The 22,614-nt window shown below is 40.0% G+C and overlaps 1 protein-coding gene across 3 annotated transcripts in view; it reads left to right on the top strand.

Moving 5' to 3' along the window:
- ADAM12 (ADAM metallopeptidase domain 12) overlaps nt 1–22,614 on the top strand; it is a 189,187-nt gene that overhangs the window by 126,500 nt on the left and 40,073 nt on the right. For 2 of the 3 annotated variants that reach the window (XM_072870990.1, XM_072870991.1), the window contains exons 7-11: nt 932–997; nt 1,906–1,977; nt 3,690–3,859; nt 5,021–5,105; nt 10,438–10,586. In XM_072870990.1, the coding sequence (XP_072727091.1) occupies nt 932–997; nt 1,906–1,977; nt 3,690–3,859; nt 5,021–5,105; nt 10,438–10,586 (542 nt within the window). The remainder of the gene's footprint in view (nt 1–931; nt 998–1,905; nt 1,978–3,689; nt 3,860–5,020; nt 5,106–10,437; nt 10,587–22,614) is intronic. The other variant, XM_072870992.1, reaches the window with a different exon arrangement.

Genomic DNA, 22,614 nt, shown 5'->3' with positions numbered 1-22,614 from the left:
TCATACATCTGCTTAAGCTCCTTAAGTTCTGGCACAAAGATCAGATATACTGCTGAGACCTCTTTTCCCTAACTGTATTATTCCAGAAACAAGGGAGGAATGATAGAATAGATGCTCAGCTGCTGTAAATCACAGGACTTTTACAGGCATTAATAGGTCACTTAAATTTAGGGTAGCAGAGGAGCTGTGCTATGATTAGTACTATTACAAAATAATTTCCTTTTCTTTGGTGATCTTTTTGCAGCTAAACATTATGGTTCTTTTAGACCTGCATTTAGAACGGCAAGTAGCATGTCCAGCTGTTTTATATGAATATACAGATACAAAATTAAATGTATGCCTTCTGTTTTCAGAGTATTAATTTGCTTCCCCAGACACTGACAGTTCCTTCCATTTTTTTCTGCAGTTTTTGTTCTTGGGTTTTTCTTCCTACATAATTTATCACTTGACCCCTTGATCTCTTCTCTGCTTCACTCAATATCCCTTTATCTCTCGTTTTTCTTAGTAGCCAGTTTGTCTATTGTGTGAAATGTTTGCTAAAAGTCATCTCATCATTTCTTTAAACGTGCCTTGGAAATAGCAAAGGTGTTTCTGCTAGAGATGATACTCTCCTGCGAGGAAAGGTAACTCAAACATTTCAACTGCAGAAAGCTGAAAGGTTGAGAGAGACTTTGCACCCCTTTCCTGCTTGCTGTGATCAAATCCTGGGGGTTTTTTTGCAAGTACCATGTAGACTATTTGTGTTGTAGTAGATAAAACGAAAACTTCCACGAGGAGAAGGAATACAATAAAAATTTGCATGTAGTGAAATCTTTGGAAGTCTGAGCTGTTGTGTATCTCCTCTTGCAAGCACTTTGTTGGACTGAGGCAGAGCTGATTCCAAGGGCCACTTATTGCAAAAACAGAATACTATTTTCATCTTTTTTGGCAGTACAAGAGGGAGACTCTGAAGACAACGAAGTATGTGGAGCTTGTTATTGTGGCAGATAATCGTGAGGTAAGAAACTTAAAACTAAAAAGTTATGGGAAGCATGGGTAGGAAACGGATAGGTCAGTTCAGCAACCATGGTACTGCAAGTAATGTGCTCCAGACAGTAATATGATGGTTTTCAAAAGTAAAGTTTCTTCCCTAATTAGGGCTAAGCAATGGAAGGCACTGTTAAGATAGGACAACACTGATAGTCAATTGTAAAATTTCTTGCAATACTTCATAAGGAATTGGACTCAAATAACTGGGATATCTGGCAGTAATTGAAGAAGAGGCAAATACGAATTCACTGCCCAGGATCTCCTTGAGCTAGTTAAATCTTCATTGCCATTGACTCTGCCCTCAGCGGGACCGTCACTGTTTGGAAGACGCAGTAGGATCCTGCACTTGCATTTGAAGCGGTACTTTACCATCACATTGCATGAAGCACGACTTGCCTTCCTGACGGTTTGCAAAGAGAGCTTCAAAGCGAGTTACCAGGACTGGCTGTAGAAATGTTCCAGTGAGTTGAATGGCAGCCAAAGATCTAAATCTTGGTTTGAATTATTTTGCTATTTCCTTTTTTTTTTGTCTTCTTGAACACTGCTAGTTAGGGAATTACAATCACTCTGCTGCAAGAGCCGAAACAACTAACCGAAGAGCCTTTTCTTTTTCACAAAACATCAGGCCTTGAAAGATCCCTATGTAAGACTTAGGGATTTTAAAATCTTTTCATGAGAACCAGATCCTATCCCATAGCCTGGGCTTATTCTGAGGCAGACCGTGGTCCCGTGAAGCCAACAGGAGTCTGCCGACAGCCTGTGGTTGCACTGTGTAATTCCCAAATATCACTGACAATGCTGGCAGAGTAAGGTGGCTGTTGGGGGGAAACTCTATGATATTTGTGCTGCTAGTATATTGATCCTTTACATTCCAAGTTTCAGAGACAAGGCAAGGATGTGGAAAAAATTAAGCAGAGGCTAATAGAAATTGCAAACTATGTTGATAAGGTAAGAACATGAGCATTATTTCACTTTTTCCAAACTTACTACACTTTCTGAAGGATGTTGCTGTGAAATCTATGTTTCTTCTGCTAGTAAATTAAGAAAACCGCCATGCTCAGATCAGCAGCTTTCACAACCTTTGTTCCCTCTCCTTTCCAAGGAGCTAACCCTGCTGCTTTCCTGATACTCCAGTATTTCAGAGCAATGATTCTCTCCAACCACTAAAACCAAAAAAGTAAACTTAAACATTTTGTATGCCCTTCAACATACTAAGCTGTGAGCTCTGCTCTGCTATATATGGGATGTGTATATCTGTGGAAGCACTATTCCTAAGGAGATGTACAATTTAGCCCTAGGATTCTATTAAGCTGGGAAGAGGGTGGGGATAATCACATATGGAACAGCCCATAGAAAAAGGATTATTATGAGGAGACATTTGGAGAACAAAGTCCTTTGCAGCAGCAAGGGATGGTCCAATTGTAAGACCAACAAAGGGCCTGTGAAGACATGGTCAACAAGATACATAGCCCAAGGAAGATGGCAGAATTAAAAATATGCAGTGCTTAAGGAAGCAGAAGTTGATGGCTGAGTGAGAGCAATAAGAAAGAGACACACACTGGATTTTTTTCTATTTGAAGTAATTCCCTGACAATAAACAATAAACGCTAAGAGTCCTCTACAGTGTTTTTTGAACAAATTAAAGTTTATTTTTGTTGTGCTGTATGGCTAGAAAAAATTAGGAGTCCAGTAGTGAAATTATAACTGAGGGAGTCTTAATTTAGCTGAGAACTTATCAAGTGATACTTCAAGGGCAATAACTCAAGGAGAAGCATTCTTGATTAAAAACAAGCTGCTGAAGACACCTCCACCTCTTCCGTAATTGTCTTGCTGACTTATTACTGGAGGACAGGTGTTTATATGTTACCTGCTGAAAATTAATTTTGCATGTTATCATACATTTATGTTTCATGCTTAATTTATGCTCAGCAAAAGCCAATGTTATCCAAATGACTCTAACGCCTATAAACAAGACAAAGATCTAGTATACACTTTTCTCAGACTGTCAGCATATCTGGACTTGATCGATTCTTGAATCCTTCTTCGCATTAGTCTCACATGAGAATTGTTATCTCTGCTCCATTGCTAATGCTGCTAAGGCTCCCTTCTTGTAGCAACTGTGGCATCTGCCAGTGGGATAATAGTGTATGTAGCCCACAGTCCTAAAAATCACTTGTTTTTATCTGCGGTGAGCAAGACTTGATGACTCTGGCTACTATTTTGAACCACAACCATAGCACAACACAGCTGCCTCTACCTCTTGCTTTGCATTGGTGCTAGTGATGGAGGGCAGCCATGGAGAGAGTCATCTGCCGTAGCAACAAGCTTGTTCAGAAGTGAAGAACACATGAAGGTAGTTGCAGCATTTCATCTTGAAGGAAGTTATCAAACTTGGGTAGGACATAGAGAAGTAGCCTGTCTCTGGATGTCTTTGAATGCCTTATGGGTGTTTAGTCAGGTCAGAACTCTTTTCTGTAAGTCATGGAAATATTTTGTCTGAGTCAGTCCTGTCAGGTGTTCACTTTTGCCCTGGACAACAGACCATTTAAGCCTTTGCAAGAAAGGTTCATATGCACATTATGCTTCTGTTGAAATATTCTAGTCCAATGTGGTCTAAAATGGGTTTGAGAGACATGTTTCTATTTTTCTTTTCTCATTAGTTCTATAGGCCACTAAATATCCGAGTAGCCCTGGTCGGAGTGGAAGTATGGAATGACATGGATAAGTGCTCTATTTCTCAAGACCCTTTCACCAGCCTCCATGAGTTTCTGGACTGGAGAAAGCTAAAACTACTACCTCGTAAACCCCATGACAATGCACAGCTGATAAGGTAGACTTGACACTAATATCGGCCGGGATTTCAGTGATTTGAGAATAGCTGTACTGAATTCTTCCTCAGTTGCTAAGCTGTTGGGAGGAACATCTTTGTCTTTCCCCTCTGCAAACATCAAACACAAAAGGGTTTTGCGGAGCCCTTCAGCAGATGCTTCAGATTAATTTCCTTCCACAGCTCTGCAATAGCTCTGTTACTTGTAGGCCTTGCCTGAATACAACTCATGTAGAAGTATAGATGTGTAATAAGCCGGTATATACTTAAGGTATGAATTTACAAGTGGTTTAAGCTGGTCTTAATCTAAATTGTTACTGAAAAAGGCAGTCCTGCCCTCACCCCAAAAGTAGAGCTAAGGGGGCACTATGTGAAGACTGTTTGTTAGTAGAAAGACCTCAGTAAACTTAAAATGCAGTCTAAAATGGACAATTTGTTTGCATTTGTGACTTAAAAATTGAATCATACACATCTTTTACCCTGCTGCTGTTTCCTGGAGTAACGTAATTGAGTAAACATGCTCAAAGTAAAAGCACTCTTAAAAAAAACTAGGGTAAGAGAAACACCTCTTTCTTGAACCAGGTATCATTTTGATCAATGAACCATTCTTTATACTATACAGATAAACACACCTGACGTCTTAGTAATTAAAAGGAGCTCTTTACTCATTACATAGATATTCTTACATTATCTGTGTAAAAATAGAGTGAGCCCTTCCAAACTGTCCCTCATGAGATATTTGATAGATAATGCTTGATAATACTAGGCTGTGTATTATAACAAGTAGCATATAAACTTCCCACTGCATTAAAGTAACCCTTCTTTGAGCTAGAGACATTATTTTTATGATTGTATTTCTATTCCCAACTTCAGTCAGGGAAAAAAGAAAGGAAAGAAGGGTCCTGTTACAGCAGTAAACCCAAAGGACGATGATCAAATGGATCTTTCTCATAGCAGGGATGCTGTCATTGTCAGTTCGGCAAGTCAACATGACTAATCTGTGCTTTTCATTGTTTTAAACCTGCGAATGGCTGGAGCTGACACATTTGAAATGGGGTCTTTGTTTGAGATTGGCAGAAATACAAGACTGAAAATAATAGGACGGTATCTTGGCACTGAATGGTGATTCTGTGATTCTTCTTCTCCTTTCCCGCCCTCCTGCAGTGGGGTGTACTTCCAAGGGACTACCATTGGCATGGCGCCCATAATGAGCATGTGCACTGCAGAGCAGTCTGGAGGGGTCGTCATGGTAAGTGGTAAAAGCACAGGACTTGAAACTGGCCCAACTGGTGCGACACAATCTCAAGTATTGTAGTACTCTATTCTGTACCGGAATATCAGTCCCATTTGTCCCATTTTTAGTCTCAATATTATCTATATCTGCATGCACAGTGCTTGTAAATGATAGTTTCCATAGTGAAAAAAACCAAAATATTGCATTAAAATATAGCATGACCTCCTTGCAAGAATCCTCTACTCCTAATTATCATTAAATCAGGTGCTGAGGTGCTGTGAAGGATTCGAACCAGAAGATGTATTTGTTATGCACTTGAGTATGCTAGTATTACAGACAACAACAGTCTATCCTGAATCTTTTATTATATTGATTTTATTCTGTATTTACAGAGTTTCCTGTGTAAGGCCTTACTTTCCATCTTTGCAGCACAGTGGTTTTATTACATTGCCAGACAACAAGAACAAACAATGGCAGCATTTATTCTGCCTGAGCGTCTCTCAAAGATATATTACTGGTAATGCTGTTGTTAGGTGCTAGACATGATGAACGTACGAGTAAATATCTTAGCCAATTTCTGGAAGTAGTTATGGAATATTTTCTTTCAGAATTTTTTTTTTTAAATTTTAACTGTTTTGCGCAAAAGGGGGGGAAAGAAGTTGTGCGTTAACTAAGCTTTGCAATAGAAGTACTTTAAATAAAATTAGATGTGGACTCCCAGAGCTTACAGGCCACTAGCTGGCTCAGCTGGTGACCTCAGAGCTCAACTTCAGAGCAGAAAGCCAGGGAGCCCTCAAAACCTCTTAGATATTCTCTGAGTTCAGCCTGCATGTGCTGAAAACCTTTGTGTTTCCTACAGCTTTGTCTAGACTTCCAGCACCTTAGGTGATGTGGTGGTTCTCTCCAGCTCTGCTGGACGCCTCAGCTGCAGCTCAGGTCCCTACATAAATGAGGTGGGAGCTCAGGGACGCACTACGTTCAGAGTTTGCATGGTCTCAAAGCTCCCAGTTCTTCAAAGCTTCATGGGGCTAACCTGGAGCCTGGGACACTAAGACTTTTGCTTCAAGGCAATCCGTGTAGGGGGCTAATCCCAGAGAAACAGCCCCTTGAAGCCCCTGCATTTCCTTCCTTCTTAACTAGCGTGCAAGCTGAGGTTGGTCCACCATGCAGGGCTCCTTTGTGGTCTCTTGGACAAGTAGGCAAGAAGCCAAGCTGGGGTGATGCATGCATTCATGGAAGATGACGTATAGATGGTTCAGACTGGGAGGATTTACGAGGTGAGCGGGGAAGCTGAGGTGTAGGAAAGAGTGGGAAAGAACAATCAGATCACGTAATTTGGAGAAAGTCATCTCAAAATTGTAGAAAAGACAAAGGCTTCAGTCTCTTGGTAGCTTTAGAAGCTGAGTCTCTAATTGGTGTTTGTTACAGCTTTTCACTGGGTACCTGGGGGATAGGTACAAAAGGAAAAGGAGGAAAAGAGGAAGAAAAAGCTGTAGGAGTCTCCCAGTACACTTCCAAATCTTGGCAAAAGCATTTATGAGGCAGACAGCCCCATTGTATCCGTTTCACCCTCAGGCCAGCAGTCGCTGCTTTGGCTTTATCTGCAGTCAGCGATGCCCTTAATGATGACTTTTTTGTCCTTTTAATTTTTAGCATAAACTTTAAAATATGCTACAGTGTGTTTTACTGCAAAGCCAGTCCTCTTCGCTCTGGAAACTGTCATTTTAAACAGCAACAACAAAAAAATATTTCATTCCAGTAACAAGAAAACAAGAATCAGCGTTTCTTTAAAGTGCTCTCAGGGCTCTGACGGAGGAGAGACTGATTTGTATGTCCAGGAGAAACCCAGTGTCTGTGTATGAATCGTGGGCCAGGCTGCAGCTTCACTTGTGCAGGGGAGCGCGATGTTTCCCAGAGACTCCCACCTCAGTGAATTGAAACTTTTGAGGTGCAAATTAACTCGAGGCTTGCACAGCATAACTAGAAATGTTTTGCAATTCTTTAAGCAAATCCTCAAAAAGGAGCCAAATCCAAAACAAGCAAACACTCACCCCCAAAACCCAAACAGGCAGCTGTCCAACCTCCCCCCCCAGTTAACAAAGGCTAATTCAAGCATATAAAAAACCAGTTCTTATATATACCAGTACTTACAGAAGAAAGCTCTACATTTGGAAGATATGCAAACGAAAGAATGAATAACTGTTAACCTGGAAGGCTGTAGTGCTCAAATGTCTCAACGCTGGGCAACTGAACATTTAGCCATCTTTATAATTCAGCCAACCTCTTACCCCTCCCACCCCGAACACTTAATACCAAAAAGCTCCCACACTCTCAAAACTGATCTGAAAAAAGGGACAACGGAGAGATGGCATGAGAAATAACATTTGAATACAAAAACTGGAGTCATCCTTGGGCGATCTGATTTTCCTGACTGTTTTTTGCAATTACGCAGCTCTACTATATGATCCAAGTTCCTCTGTCATGCCTCCCTGAGAGCCTGCCCCTCTCTGCTTTTATATAGGCTGAATTCTCTCACTGGTAGGTGGCACCCTGTCTCCCCCTAATTTTAAGAGAAACTCAAAGTGGGAAGAGCAGGCATCTGCATATGAGAAGCTTTTGGTGTATCAAGAGGATTATAATTTTATTTTACTGTGATGGTTCTGGTGTGTTGTAGAAAGACCAAACGAAAGTTGACGGTAAGCAAGTCTTTGACACATGATTCAGTCTTCATTCTTCAATCAGAAGATTGCCCACTAAATTCATGAATTTAAAAGTAAAACATTGCTGCGTTGCTGTAATGTAATGTAGTATTCTCTCTCCTGTCAAATTTCTGTTGACCTTAGTGGGAAGTTAGGCTAAAGGACGAGTGTGGAACTGAGGCACTTAATTTCAGTGAATTGCTTAAATGAAATAAAAGTGTGTTTTAGGAAACTTATTCCTACAACTGAGTGAAACTGCATGGAAAGTACCAGGATTGGGGCATTTGCCTGTTCTAGCTGTAGGGGACAGTATTTTATTATTACGATTTGATCCGAATCTCAGTGGAATGAAGCAGAGTTCAGCTGAAAGCAGCTGCATGTTTTGTGCAACAGCTTATAATATCTTAACAGTAGATGGTTGCTTATTCAGTGGTTGTGAAACTGTTTGGGTAATGACTTTTACTGCTCAAGTTAACTTTAAAAGACCCTGATGGAATAAATCGAAGTCACATTGCTGTTAATTTCTTTAGTCCTTGAGATACTTAAACAGTCTCAGTATCAAATGGGACATGTCACTGTTTGCTTTGATAATCTTCATTTACGCTGTCTTCAAATAACCTCTTTTGCTGAGACATCACATTCCTTGTTTTAAAAACCCTCTCTAGAAACTGATAAAATTGCATTCCAAGTGGAATCTGAGCAAGTAATGAGAACCGCATGGGCTGTAATAATTGTTTGCCTATTCAAGACCCAAATGACATTTCAGATCATTTGTTGCTCTAGTTTTGGAGTGGACTGTGTGAATTCTTGCTTTTATTTTTAATTGCCAGCTTTAGAGGTGTTCAAATAAATATAATCTCTGTTCAGTAAGAGAGACTGGCAAAATGAAGAAAAACTGAGCTCAGTTTGTAGTCTGTCCAGGTAGCTCAAAGCTTAGAGGAGTTTCTGTCTTGACCACATAGCCCTAATTTCAAGGCATCACTCCAGTGTGCTGCTGGTAAATTATATGGAATTATTTCATTGTTTTCTTAATCTTTAGTCCTGGATTGTTTTCCAGTTGAGCGAGAGGTTGTGCTCTTTTTATGACATCAGGTTCAATTACATTGAATTCTCTAAATATTTCATAAATTACTATGACTACAAAGATAAATCAATCTGTATGTGACTAGTATCTAGATAAGACATCTCCATATGTAGGCATTGTGCAGGAGTATACATTTTCTTGATTATTACAGATTATTTTGCTGCATAGGTTTACTCTGTTGTTTCTTTTATGAGGACAGGCTGTACAGCTTCTTTCAGCAAACAGGTATCTTAGAATATAACTGCACACAAACTGGCTGTTATGTTAGTCACACGATTTTTGTATTAAAATTTTAAAATTCAGGAAAAACTAAAAAGAGATCCTTTGTTAAAAGATAAAATTCTTTTGAGTTTATTCCAAATGCAGAAGGAGTAGTTTCTTGTTTTCAGAATGACTATATTCTCTTTTTTATTTTGTTTTCTGTTTGAGAAATGATATACTAAAAATATTAGCACAGATAGATGAAAGAAGAAACTCTTAAATCTACTCCAAGTCATGTATTAAGGGATTCATTAATATATAGCTAATGTTTTAGACAGTTTTACCTTTCACTTCCTTTTAGTCAGAAGGTTGGCTTAGATGATAGTAAAAGAGTTATTTAAACGGAATATATTCATATATGCTTTTAAAGCAGGCAGCTGTACATAGTAATTCCATTTACTGACTGATAAATAGTGGATCATGCATTTATATTACATGTTTATGCCTTTAGGGAAAGCTTTCATATAAGTACAGTGGAATTTTTTTCCCTCAAGGAACGTGATCGATGTGGAAAGGTCTCTTACTTGTGGTTAAGCCAAAACATTGATCTGATCAGCAGCCTGTAATCAGACCATGGAGTGAATTTCTCAGAAATAATTGTCCCAAAAATCAGCATTTCAACCAGGATTAATGTTAATATTTCAATTTTGACACTTGCCACATTTAGAATATTCATAGGTGTTAACAAGAGGCCATCGAAGATTTCCACTTGCATTGTCCTTTCATTTTAAAAAGGAGGTTTTCAAAGGTACTTGTTTTTTCTTATGAGGCTTGTGAAATCTTAGACTTCCTGATATTAAAGAAACAGTCTGAAGAATATTAAATAGACGGAGCAAAGTCTCTTGCTGCATTTGTAATTTACCTCCTGACGTGAAGGATCTTCTCACTTTTCCCTCATCACACTCATCCTCACCCATAAATGATTACCCTTTCCAACACTCCACATCTGGGTGACTGTTTTCTGCCACTGCCATGTCTTGGGAGTCTGGGGGATTTACTGAGCAGGGGAATTTTAAGCCCTAAATAAAGAGATGCCCTGATGTTCTCTGCTGCCCAATGGTCTCAAATGTCTAATGTGCTGGGGAAACTGGGTGGCCAGGACAGATAGCCTGTCCTGAAATTCCCACTCTGCACTTGATATATGTGGATGAATTTAAAATTGTGTCCATATAATAGCAGTGTAACTGCAGCTGGTAAGTTTATAAAACATTTCAAAGGACAGGCAATAGGACCTTAGGGGGGGAGTGTGTATTTTGAATTGTTTTTATATGTTGACTTCACTAGTTCTTTTGGTTTTTTTAAGGATCACTCAGAAAACCCTCTAGGTGCAGCAGTCACCCTGGCTCATGAACTGGGCCACAATTTTGGAATGAATCACGATACATTGGAGAGGGGCTGTAACTGCAAAGCGTCTACCGATAAAGGGGGTTGCATCATGAACCCCTCTACTGGGTAAGTGCGAGGCTAAGTGCTGGCAAGTTACAGTTATAGTGGAAAATTTTCAGTTTTGTTTTGTGTCTCAGGAACATTTAAGGGGAAAAAAGAAAATCTTTTCAACACCTGTCAAATCTTCTTGCAGTTATCCACCTCAAGCTGAAACAATTAAACTTGTTATCAGAGCACGACATGTACCATTGTACCTTTCTATTTCCCTTTTACCAGTGTGAGAGACAAAAATGCCGTAAGCAACTGGTTAATTTAAAAAAAAAAAAGGCAACAACAAACTGCATTGCAAGTGTTGAATCAGAATTTCACCTTCTCTCATCTTGCCAACTGAGTATCAGTCATAATAGGAAATGAGCAGCATCCCAAGGCCAAGACTAAGATGAATGTGTAGGAAATAAAGTAATGCAGGAAATATATTATTAGACTCTCTGTAAAGACTTTTGTCTTGTGCAGAGGAGGTTTTTAGTTTTGCACAAACTTTTGCATTTCACCCCTTGTTATAAGTGTGTAGCAGTATTAGCATGTGAGAAAATTAAATCTGTAAAGTCAGTGGGGTTAGGGCTGTTCAGTGGCCAGAGGGAGATCTTCCAAGAAAAGATATGAGACACTGTGGGAAATAAAGCCAGTGAACTCGTGGTCATCTCTCTGAGTCAGTGCTGACCGGTTCCTCTGCTGATGATAAAGGCACTATGTCAACGGAGAAGCATAGTGGTTTTGCAGACAGAAAAAGTACAGCCACCATGAACAGGGTAACTAGTTACAGCTTGCTCCTCTGTATTTTAAAGTTTTAAAGTCCTGTTAGAAACCAAACGATACAATGAATGAGTTCTCCATGTCCATATTCAGACAAGAACTGATAGGATTAAATTGAAGTAAGAGAGTAGATTTACCAAAGCTTTCTGATGGTAAGTGATGTGCTGGAGTGGATTGCCTGCAGAAATGTTACTGCCTGTGACTGGAAGCTGGTAAGAACCAGTCGGACAAATATCTGTCCGCAGTGTCTTGTAGGTATTGGATTTGCCTTGGGGCAAGAGGATGGTCTAGATGATCTTCTGATGTCTCTTCCAGCTCCAGCATTCTCTGTGTGTGCTTAAACTTCATCTGTTGCTTAAAAATCTCTTCTGGGAATTGTGATCAGCTCAGCCTCTGCCTTCTCTGAGACTGCATGTTTCTGGGAAAGAAGGAGAGCAATCAGGGAGAGGCCAGGGAGTGTTGGGCAGGATTGCTCCCTGCTGGTCAGCCTAACAGCAGCCTTGGCGTTTCTTCAAAGGCATGCTGTCACCCTCCTTCAAGGCAGAAAAAGGGATTCTGGCCAGAGGCCAAGCACAGCAAGTTAAGAGACAAACAAAAGAGAGTTGTGTGCGTGGAGGAGAATGAGAGTGATTTCTACAGTTTGGAAAAGAAAAATAGCTTGGCTCTTCTAAAACAATAGGTAGTAAATATCCATATGGAACTGCATTCTGCAGCACGTCAGGGCTCGTACGCACACTGTGAAAACAAACTGGAATTGGAAACAGGGCTCTGAGGTGAGGTGATGCGATAGGTGCTAAGCAGTGGGCAGACAGGTCTGAGCTCTGGGCTCTGAGCTTCTGAAAGGTGCATGCAAGCTTTCGTCATCTCAGCTGAATTACTGGTTGGGCATCCAGTTACTCCACTTTTGGAAATAAATGCAGGAGATGCTCTCAGGACAGAAATTTCTAGACACTTTCTGAACTCATCCTGTGAAGGTATCTCTAACGTGAGACTAGATAGCTCTTCCCTGGTTCTGCCTTCTGCACCAGGGTCCTTTGGGTGTATCTGAAGCCGTCCTCTGCGCTGGATGTACCAGTCCAGACCCTTGGCTCTGGGTTGGCTCAGGGCACGGACAGACCAAGCTTGTACCTGCTTCGTGTCTTCCTCAGATGTGAGTCCAAGCAGCTCAGCTCACTTTGTGTTGGGGTTTCTGTAGCACCTTACAGGTTAAACGCGGCGGTTCCTTCAGCAACGCCGTGCCCCACTCTAGCACCCCACAGGGTTGACAGTTTGGGGAGGGAGCCATCAGGTACCCTTCAGCTTTGTAACGCTCTCTTCGGATTTTTACCAAACTTTATATACAACTTGTGCCTGAGGAAGAGTTGTGGCATTCACAGAACTGAGCAGGCTGTTTTGTTTGCAGTGATTATTGATTTATAAATGGAAATTTTAACATCAGGTTTATAGCCTTAGGCTTTACCTTCATACTGTGCTGTCAATCTGTAATAAGTATTCTGGGAGAATACTTTACGCCTTAAGCCAAACTGCATTTTACCAATTTAAAATTAACACTGTGAATATTTACCCAACCTCTGACCAACAGTAGTATTCCTCGGAGCACCCTTATTCAAGGAACATTGAAGAGTTTTTGGCTCTGGAAGTATGTGTCTGTTAAGGGAAGGCCAAATTAACATTCCCTACCTGAAAAACATCCTTAGAATAGGAAAAACAGCAAAACAAAGAGTATCCCAGGGAAGCCAAATAATACATTTAGAGAGACAGCCTGCTCGCTCAGTATACTCATTGGCACTCACTCTGTGCTCTTCTAATTTCTGTTGGTTTAAGGCAGACTTAAAGAGTGCAAGAAAAAAAAAAATCTTTGGGCTGAAGCTAGTGTAAAAGGTACAAGCCCCTGAGAAGTCCTCATCTGATATCTAAAAAGAATAGAAAATATCTGGATTATAACAGAAAAGCCTCTGTAAACTTAACTTTGGAGTCATTTGTGTGGTTGTGCAGCAAAAGGGAATGTTTGAAGGTTTTTTACTTAAAAGTGATTTCATTAATTATTGCCATCTTCTTTCAGTTCTTATGTTTCAGTCTTTGAAGAGGTCTTGGAAATTACTTCTTGGTGGAAAAAATCTCCAGGGATCAGTGTGGAATTTAAACTCTGTTGGATCTATCCTTTAATGAGCTTCCTATAGCTTTTACTCCTAAAAGATACCAGCAAGATGTGTACCACTTGTGTGTGAACTACAAATGCCTTAAAGACCCGCTACTTTAGCAAAATGTATTTTGTATAACATGGAATTAAGCAAATAAAACCCAAAATCTGTGGCACTCCAGGCCTTTTAGAGATTCAAATATCTCCTATGGAAATGACATAAATCCACTGTAGAAGGGGGGGTTTTTTGCTATAAAAATTGTGTCAACAAGGAAATATTTAATACTAACACATTGTTCCCTTTTTTATGCATATGTTTTAATGATATTCCTTCAGTTCCTTTAGTTGTTTTGACCATAGACTGTTCCAAGTGAAAAAGAAGGATATAAGGAGTCTTAAAGAGATTTGCAAATCTTTTTACTGAGATCACAGTATCTGAAAACTAAGGGACTAGGCTGACTCAGAGAGGCCATTTCAGTATTCCACTTGTTTTCCAAGTATCTCCCTAAAGTTTCCACTCTTAGGAGTGAAAATATTCTTCCTGACAGCTAGATAAATACAGAGGAGTTCTGGTGAAACCCAAGGCATTAGTCTAGATTTATACCACTGCAACTAGAAGCAGAATTTAGCACAAACTGTGGAGCAATATTATGCCAATTAGCAGTGCTTCTTTATGTAATAATTTTGGAAATGCATTTTTTATGTTCTCCTTCATCAAAATTGAGCACCGGTATCTCCATGGGGGTTGAAAGCGGGTGAGATCCCCCAAAGGAGTTGAAAGCTTAAGAGTTAATACATGCTTGAAATTTCTTGCCAGCCTTAAACATTTTTAGTTAGTCTTCTTCCCTCCTGTAAACCCAAGGGTTTATACTTCCCCTCACCCACATGTCTGTGTCCTTGCCAATAGCATGCTCTTCTAGTTTATATATAGGGGACTTACACAACTAACTCGTCATCAGGGAAGTTGAGCATACTGTAAACATGTTCTTCCTTCCCTCTAACAGAAAGTACTCCTCGATGCCTTTCCATCCCCCCCGCCCTAGTTTACGTGTTAATGAGACCAGGAATCCATTAAGGACAGCTAATTTTACCAAGCTCATTCAGATGCTGATCCTACTGTAGTCTCCATCCCTTTGCGGAGTCCCATGACTTGCTATAAAGCAAGCTGCTTTCCTTGTCATCTCGCAGAAGTGTGTTGCTCTTACCAGGATCAGTTCTTGTTGCTGAATCATCCCAGCCACGGCTAATTGAAATGCCAGGCAGGCTTCTAGGATAGAGCCTTTTGTTTCATCTCTTTGCTGTTCCGTAGACAGAAGCAGGTTTTCACCATGCTGATAGAAAAAAGGATGACAGGAAAAGGGCTGCTTTGTAGTCTCTCCTCCAGTCCCATTTGCACCTGGCTATGGGAATGATAAAGATTTTCTCCAGGTCTGCCCTACTGCGCACACCCCATTTCTTTTGCTATCCATGTATCGTGAGATGAAACACCTCATATTGACCCAGAAGGGTCAATGCTTTAACCATAGGCTGAAAGCTGTCTTTACAGCTATAAATCATGGGGGCCTTGTACACATCCGTTCAGCAGACCCCACTTACCCCATTGCACTGAAACTACAAACAGAAAATGCAAACCAGCTTGGAGTTTGTCCCTGCAAACAAGTACAATAGTAGGAAGGCAGGATGGGTTTGTGCAGACGAACCGTGCCTGTGTCTGCAAGGACATGCCTTCAAATGCCCTTGAACTCTAGCATCAAGCACCGTCACTTTGTGTCCCATCTTCCAAATCCTGCTGCACATCAAGCACAGCCTGGCAGCAGGTCATTCAAGTCTACTTCGACTCTTATTTCTACTTTGGCTGTAAATTGCTTCTTTTCAAAGACCGTGATGAAGAAAAGATAAGATAGGTAAATACAAAATAATTGAAAATAAAAAATCTTTAGGAAAAGAAAAACACTGTATGGGCTATTGTTTCAAGACATGAAACAAGTGGTATGTATTTAGAAAGTGCAAAACCTGATGTGTGAGGGAGGTCTTGGCCATTGCTATTTGCTCAACAGACTTTTGAATGAAAGGATATCTCTTCAGAAACTTTTATTTTAATCTAGGTCCCCAGTAGACTTGTTTTTTCTCTGTTCCAAGAGTTACCTTGTTCCAGGGCATATGCTGGTTTGCATCCCAGTGATGGCACGAAGCATTAGGGACAGAAAGCCATTTGGTGCCATGCAGGAAGGTCTGGGCCAGTAACATAAACAAGGAAGCAGCTTCTCTATGATAATTTTGCCACACAACAGCTCCTCTTCATCATGTTCCTTTTAGAGTGATGTTCCTTTGGAAAAGTCAGAGAATGAATTGAATCCCTCTATGCCTGCCTTTTTATTTTGCTGGTCTTATCTTGGATCTTGTGTTACCATTTCCATTTTCACAGCTAGAATTTAAAGTCAGTATATCTTTCTGATTCGGTCAGGCTTTAAATTCAATTTACCCAGATAAATATGACTGCATATGTTACAGGGAAGTGGAGCTTGGACTGTGACTTTGTGCTGATGGAAATGCCTGTGTTTTGCCTGTGCTGCAGGACAGCTTGGGGCTCTGCTCCAGACAGGGGACCGGGTTTTGTGTAGTGATCATGTACGAAGAAAAAGGAGAAATGGAGTTGAGATAAATTCTTTAACCTCTCAGCTATTGATCATAATTTTAGAGGATTTTTATGGAACTGTGCCTCTCGGTAGAAAATAACGGCTAATTTTGAGTAATTGCCTTTCAGTACACAATTTCACTTTAATTATTGAGGTTTTGGAGGAAGGGTTTGGGGGAGGAGAACAATTAGGAACACAGAAAGAGCACATAGTAGAAATCGTACAACGTATGTAGAAAAATATGGATTCATTTACTGCTGAAATTTGGAGAAGACTTTTTTTTTTTAACCAATCAAAAAAACACCCACTATCATCAGTATGTTTTTAAGTAAAATTGAAACCTTTATGTTAGAATTAAAACAGATAGCCAATGGGAAGCTGCAAATTTGTGAATGAGAGTGAGAGCAAAATACGACTTGTTAAGAATCGGCTGAGTGACAGTCCCAAATTAAACTAATTGACTCAATCTAAAGTACTACTGAGGAGAAATGGGTAAAAATTAAAGATGGGAAGGACCATCAAGATCAGCTTGTTCTCTCTATTAAAGTAAAATTAAATGGTAGGTATGGGGCACGTGAATTATAGAATCTGTGAATAGGGTCTCTTTCCAAAAGCCATCCGATGTTTCTGGTTATCACATTACACCCACACCATGAAATATGGGTTTGGGCAGAGAAATTGTCCTGTGGATCTAACCCCCAACCTGATTTCCTCCTGTGCTGCAGTTTACTTCCACCTCTGGTGAACTGGAATAGCATTTTGTGGGGCTATGTGATAATCCAGATGATGGAAATCATCCAAGTTAAAAACAAGGCTTGCGGGGGCAGAAGAATGTATACTAATGAGGATTATTTAGTGCTCTGTCTGGCAGTTCAGGCACACGCTTATCCTGAGGCAGCTGGGGTAACTGTGAACAGCAGGATTGGGTCAGGGTGAGGAGATGCTCAGCAGCTTCTTCGTCTGCCTTCACCACCAAGGGCAGCGTCTGGGGGAACAGCACCCTATCGTTAAAGTCTGATGTCTTCACACAACTGATGTCCTTTGATGGTGCTGAAGGTCTGTTCCTCCCTCATGTATCACCCATTACCATTAATGAGATTTAGGTCTGCACATCAAAAGAAGGCTAGTAACAGTAATGCTGATTTTATAATGCATAAGTTTATATTTGCATGATAGATGGGTGGCTGATGTCTCCTGGAGAACCGTTTTGCTCAGTAGGGTTGGCTCTCAAAGGCTTTTGTGGGGAGTCTTCTTATTTTGTCGTCTGCTTTTCTTTGATTTTTGTTTTTAAACCACAAAAAAAAAATTAACTACATTATAAACATGTAGTTAAATAAATAAAACATAGCTAAAATCTATTAAGGACAAGTTAGGAAAGTACTAATCATATGTCTTTTATTGTATTAAGTATTAGTTTCAATCACATTTCTTCTTTTTGAAAAATGATCTCAAGGAAGCAGGATATAAGGTCACCTTGATTTTGGTTATTCAAACTCTGAACTGGAGTCTACAGAACCAGGCTATGAAAACATACACCCTCCAGAGATTTCCAGCACACTAGCTTCAGGAGACAGTCAGGTATGCCATGAAAACAGCAGCTTGGCTTTGGTACCAAATCAACTTGAAGTGACCACGCTTCACAAGGTAAAAAAAAAAAAAAAGTAAATAAAAAAAAGCTAAAATAAAGGCAGAAGGTCATGCTAGAAATGGGACAGAAATCAGAAGTACAGTGTGGGAGAGGACGCTTTAATTTACTGACTGGTTCTCTTGTCTTCTTTCTAGACATCTCGCAGCATCTTGTAGCTGCAGAGCTGTTAAATGTTAGATAATCAAACCATTATTAGTTCGCGCAGTATTTCCTGACCCCTCTCAGTTTGTTTTCAGCTGTCTCACTTTGCATTTTTCGGTCTGGCAGCTTAGAGACATTAATCTGTGGAGTCAGCAGAACTATCTGGAATTACCTCTGTTACAATTTGAAGAAAATGAAATTATCTTTAAGATGTAAACAGTTTCTAATTAAACTCTGAAGCTGTTTATGTTTCCAAACCAGTCTGAGCTGAGCTCTGCACAAAGACAGACTTCTTTGTTGTCTTTTTCTTTTTTTAATAAAGTTGATATACTGATGTAATAAATTGCTTGTGACAGAGCTAGGTCTGTTGTGCCAGCAGTGCAACTGCTTTTTTAAGAAAACTTAAGCAACATATCCCTATGCCCTAGTAATTTAGCACATTGCATGCTGGGCCTTCCTTTAGTAGGAAACGGCCACGAGATTACAGAATAGATTTATGTCAGTCTTTCACTTAACTCCAAGTAGCCCCATGTCTGCAGTGCATTTGGCATTCCTTTTTGTTAATAATTTCCATACATTACAGATATTTTTAATTGTTGAAGTAAATAAGAACTGCGTTGAAGAATGAGTAGCGTTGGTTGAAATACATTGCACCCACAGGAGTGGGTCACTGTTAACAATTAGCACACAGAGCTACGGGGCAGGTCTTTAAGAAAAAGATTTTGCTTTTTATTTTAGTTTACTCTTTAACATTTCAGTAGATATGCTGTTAGAAGTGAAAATATTTGGCTTTTCTGGTGTATTCTAGAGGAGAAGTTGTACAGATTTACAGCATGCATTTTTCTGTAAGTGAAGCTGACAAGGAGAGAGGTTACTTCTCAAATGAAAACACATTTTATTTCTGGTGTGATTATTTATAGTAGATACTTAAGGACAAGTCGTGGTTTCTACTATGTGATGTATCCAGAATGGGTACAGTTTTACTGGCTTGGATGCTGGCATGTTGAGAGCTCAGCTGCATTTTGTCTTGTCGGTGTAATATCCATAGAAAATATAGCTCTGTAAGGGACATTTTTCTCTTGCAGTACTGCTGTTGCCATGACCCATGAGAACAAATCATATAAGGACATTTTGCTTTATCTTAGCTTTCTGTTTCATCAAAAAAACTTTCCAACCTGCAGGGATAAATCTGTAGTGCAGTGCATGGAGAATTAAGCACACAATGTCCAGTTTTAATTGGTGTTAATGAATTCCAAATTCCTGGAGTATAAATGGAAACATACCTTAAAGGGCATATTCTTAAGGTCACATGAATGCTCCTTTTTGAACATGTGTTGTATGCCCTGAAGCACTTTAAGGAATTTGTGTTGACTTGGAAGGCTGAATCACTGTAATTAAATGATGCCTACAGCTGCATTTGCCACAGTTGTCATGGGAATCACAAAGTCTTTTGTGCCTGGGATAGATGTGCAAAATGTTTAAAATTCAGAGAGGGAAGATGTCCATTTTACCCCAACAATTGCTTCCTGCAAAGTCATTCTTTTCCTTTTCTAATGTCAAACCCAATTACAAAGTCCCGGACGCATTTACTGTGGGATTCTTGTGGCAGAAATGCAGGTAGGCTCCATTTCAGCTTTTTAAAACTGAATGGCACAGCTGCAGTGGTGAGATGAAGATAAGCAACCACCTATTTTAGTGTAAAGTCACTGAAAATAAAGAGGTGAAATAACTTTGGTGTCCTAGGGAGCCTTTCTGGCTGCTTCTAACATAGCATGGAAATTGCGTTCATCTTCATCATTGATGTTCTCCTGGCAGCCGACCAGTACTAGATGTGAAATCCAGGCTCCCTCGAAGTTGGTAGGAAAGCTCCCATGGACTTCAATAAGGCCAGGATTTCATCAGGATACCTATGGATTCCTTTAGATTTCTCAGAAGCCTTTCATTCCTGTGAGTGAAATTTTTAATTTGCTTGCTTAAGGATCCCTAAGTCTTGGATCATGGTTGGATCCATTCTTTTCTCATGGCTTGAAATAATGATTACATACGAGGTTGCTACTAATTAGTTTATTTTCTTTGTTCAAGCTCTGTGAAAAAGAAAAGGGAAGCTAAAAGAAGTGATTCATTGCTATTTTATATTTATGAATTTTTTTTGAAAGAATTTCACTTCCATTTGTCCATTTGTGATTTAGGTGATATGGGATAAACTGCTTTTTTCTCAGTGCTTATCTTGTAGCAGAAGAAGGGGAGGTGGAAATGCTGGGGAAATGCAGTCTGATTTCTGGCACTGTTATGCCTCACTTATCTTTCCTTTGGATCTTCTAGAAGAAAAAAAAAGAAAAAAGAGCCATGCTGCTTACAAGTCAGATACTCCTGTCTTGAAGTCCTGATTTATTAAGAGACCAGGTAGTACAGATGTTAAGTGAAATCAATATGAGCCTGTCCCCCAGGTATATATTATTTGCAGCTTTTTGCAGGGCTCAGATGTTTTTCTCTAGCACCCACGTCTCGCCAACTGGCCTTCCCATAAGCTTCATTCTCTTAGTGCTTCTGCTACTGCTCTTCCCAGTGGGCAGCTTCTTCACGTGCTTCGTCCAGAGGGCTGCTTCCCAAATCTCTTCTCCCTGGCCTGGGTTCCTCCTTGTGGGGTTTAGCCTCCTCGCAGTCTTCTTCCCTTAACTTGCTGTCATTTGATCTGCTCACCTGATGTTCGGGCTCATGCTCGCCCAAATCCTTCTGCTGAGGCCAAGTACCCACAGTATGGCAGGTCTTTAAATCAAGCTGGTCACAGCAATTACATCTGCTGGGAGGATAACCGTGTATGCTTCTTTCATTCTTTAGGGTGCAGTATATCACAAGTTGTGTTTAGGATACACACAGGCAGGATAGAAGTGTGCTGGTGACAGAGGGAAATGTCCATAAATAAATATCATGGGTTGATTTTTCTGTATTACAGTCTGGGTTTGATATTCCCTTTTGTTTGGTCTGCTTTGGTTTTTGAAAAATGATTTTGTTCTTCTCCCTCACCCAAACATGCTCTCTCTAAAGTGCTCCTCGCAAAACCAAGTTCCCAAAGTGAGATTTACTTTTTTTTCTCCCAATCTGCTCCTGACCTATTTAAAACACAATTCCAAAGTTTTTCACGGGAGAAAATCAGAATGTAACTGCCTAAAACAAAAGCTGATTGTAAAACCGTGTTGGGAACTGAATGAAGTGCCATCATGATGCAGCGCTGCCCTAGCATTTCAAGCCAGGTCAAACAGTGCCTTTTATCTAACCAGAAATCAGTAGGAAGCTGATCTTCAGCAAGGTATTTTGAGCAGCAAGATGCACCATTTGTCTTTACTTGCTAGTCACGTGCTGGGGATGTTGTGTTTTGTGTGACAAATTTAAACACAGGGCATTCTGGTTGTGCTTCTTATCTCCGGTTTCCTTCATTGCCGGCAACTGCTGGCAGGCACGGTACGCCTGCTGCCCTGCTTTTCCTTAGCCTGGGACCAGACCTGACCTGGCCTTTTCATCCCTCCCTCTGCTATTTGTTGCTTTTTTGCTTTTACTGTAGTCAGCATTGGATTAACCTCAAATTCTAAGTAGTAGATTGTGAAACCTGAACTCTCAGCAATCCAGCAAATTTTTATTAATGAGGTAGTGGTCTAAAAGGAAACAGAGCAAAAGATGAGCCAGAGGCAAATTCAAAGTGATTATAGCTACTTTCCTTGGCTGTCTGGTTTCCAACAGGAAGAACAGTTGTCTGAGTTCAATTCCCATAGAGCTTTTGCAATGCAGATAACTCCAGCATATAGTCAGAATACTGTCAGGATTGATAAATTGGTTTAGTATTGCTTCACCCCCAGAACACAGAAATGAAAGTCACAGTAGGCCTCTCAACAAGAAGAAACTTCTCTGACCCTACATTTGTCAAAGTAAAAGTAACTGCTAATAATGTTTTATTTGGCAGTTTTGTGACTGCAGAAATATCAAGCCATGACAGTGTATACTGTATAAAGCCATTAAGTTCTGTTCCTTTGCAGAAAGTACTTTTCTGAACCATCCAGCCGTTTGTTTCATCGCTGCTTTCTGCCCTGAAGTCCCCCGTTCAGTATTATAAATCTGCCTTTTTGAATATTTCAGGTAGTTAAATTTTCACCTTCAGTTTAATGGGAGAGGTCAAGTCTCAGCTGAGGCTACGACAATCCAATCTAGGCACCTGAAGTGAGATTACTTGAATGCATTCTGGGAATCCGCACTATCCCCAGGGCCAAATTAAAATGAACCTAAAGCATTTGTGTCTGAAGTTTAAACATTTACTTGGAAAGACTTTCTCTTCAATAACCCTGGAAATTTCATTGTAGCACAACAAGCCGTTGCCACTACACATCAATTAAATTAACCACTAGTGTGACATATTCACAGTTATTTATTGGAAGTGTAAAAACTACCATGTAGTGAACATGACAAAAGCTGTAGGAGAAATCTAGGCTTGTTTTTAAATCACTGACCATGAACTCAGACAGCAAGAGCTTTGATGTCATGTATAACTACATGGCCCAATTCCGTGCTCTACTTTATTGATGCTCTAGGGATTAAAACTATAAAAGAGGAGAAAGAGAGTGAAAAATAGGCTAGAAAAATAAGTATGAGTTGTCAGACATCTAGTGCCTTTTGAAGCAAACTTTCCATTTCAATGCTTTATATATATATATAAAACCACTCTACATT

Source organism: Ciconia boyciana, chromosome 8, assembly GCF_034638445.1.
Source record: "Ciconia boyciana chromosome 8, ASM3463844v1, whole genome shotgun sequence".
Classification (NCBI taxonomy): Eukaryota; Metazoa; Chordata; class Aves; order Ciconiiformes; family Ciconiidae; genus Ciconia; species Ciconia boyciana.
The sequence above is the reverse complement of the archived record's forward strand: the minus strand, read 5'-3'. Positions and strand labels throughout refer to the sequence as shown.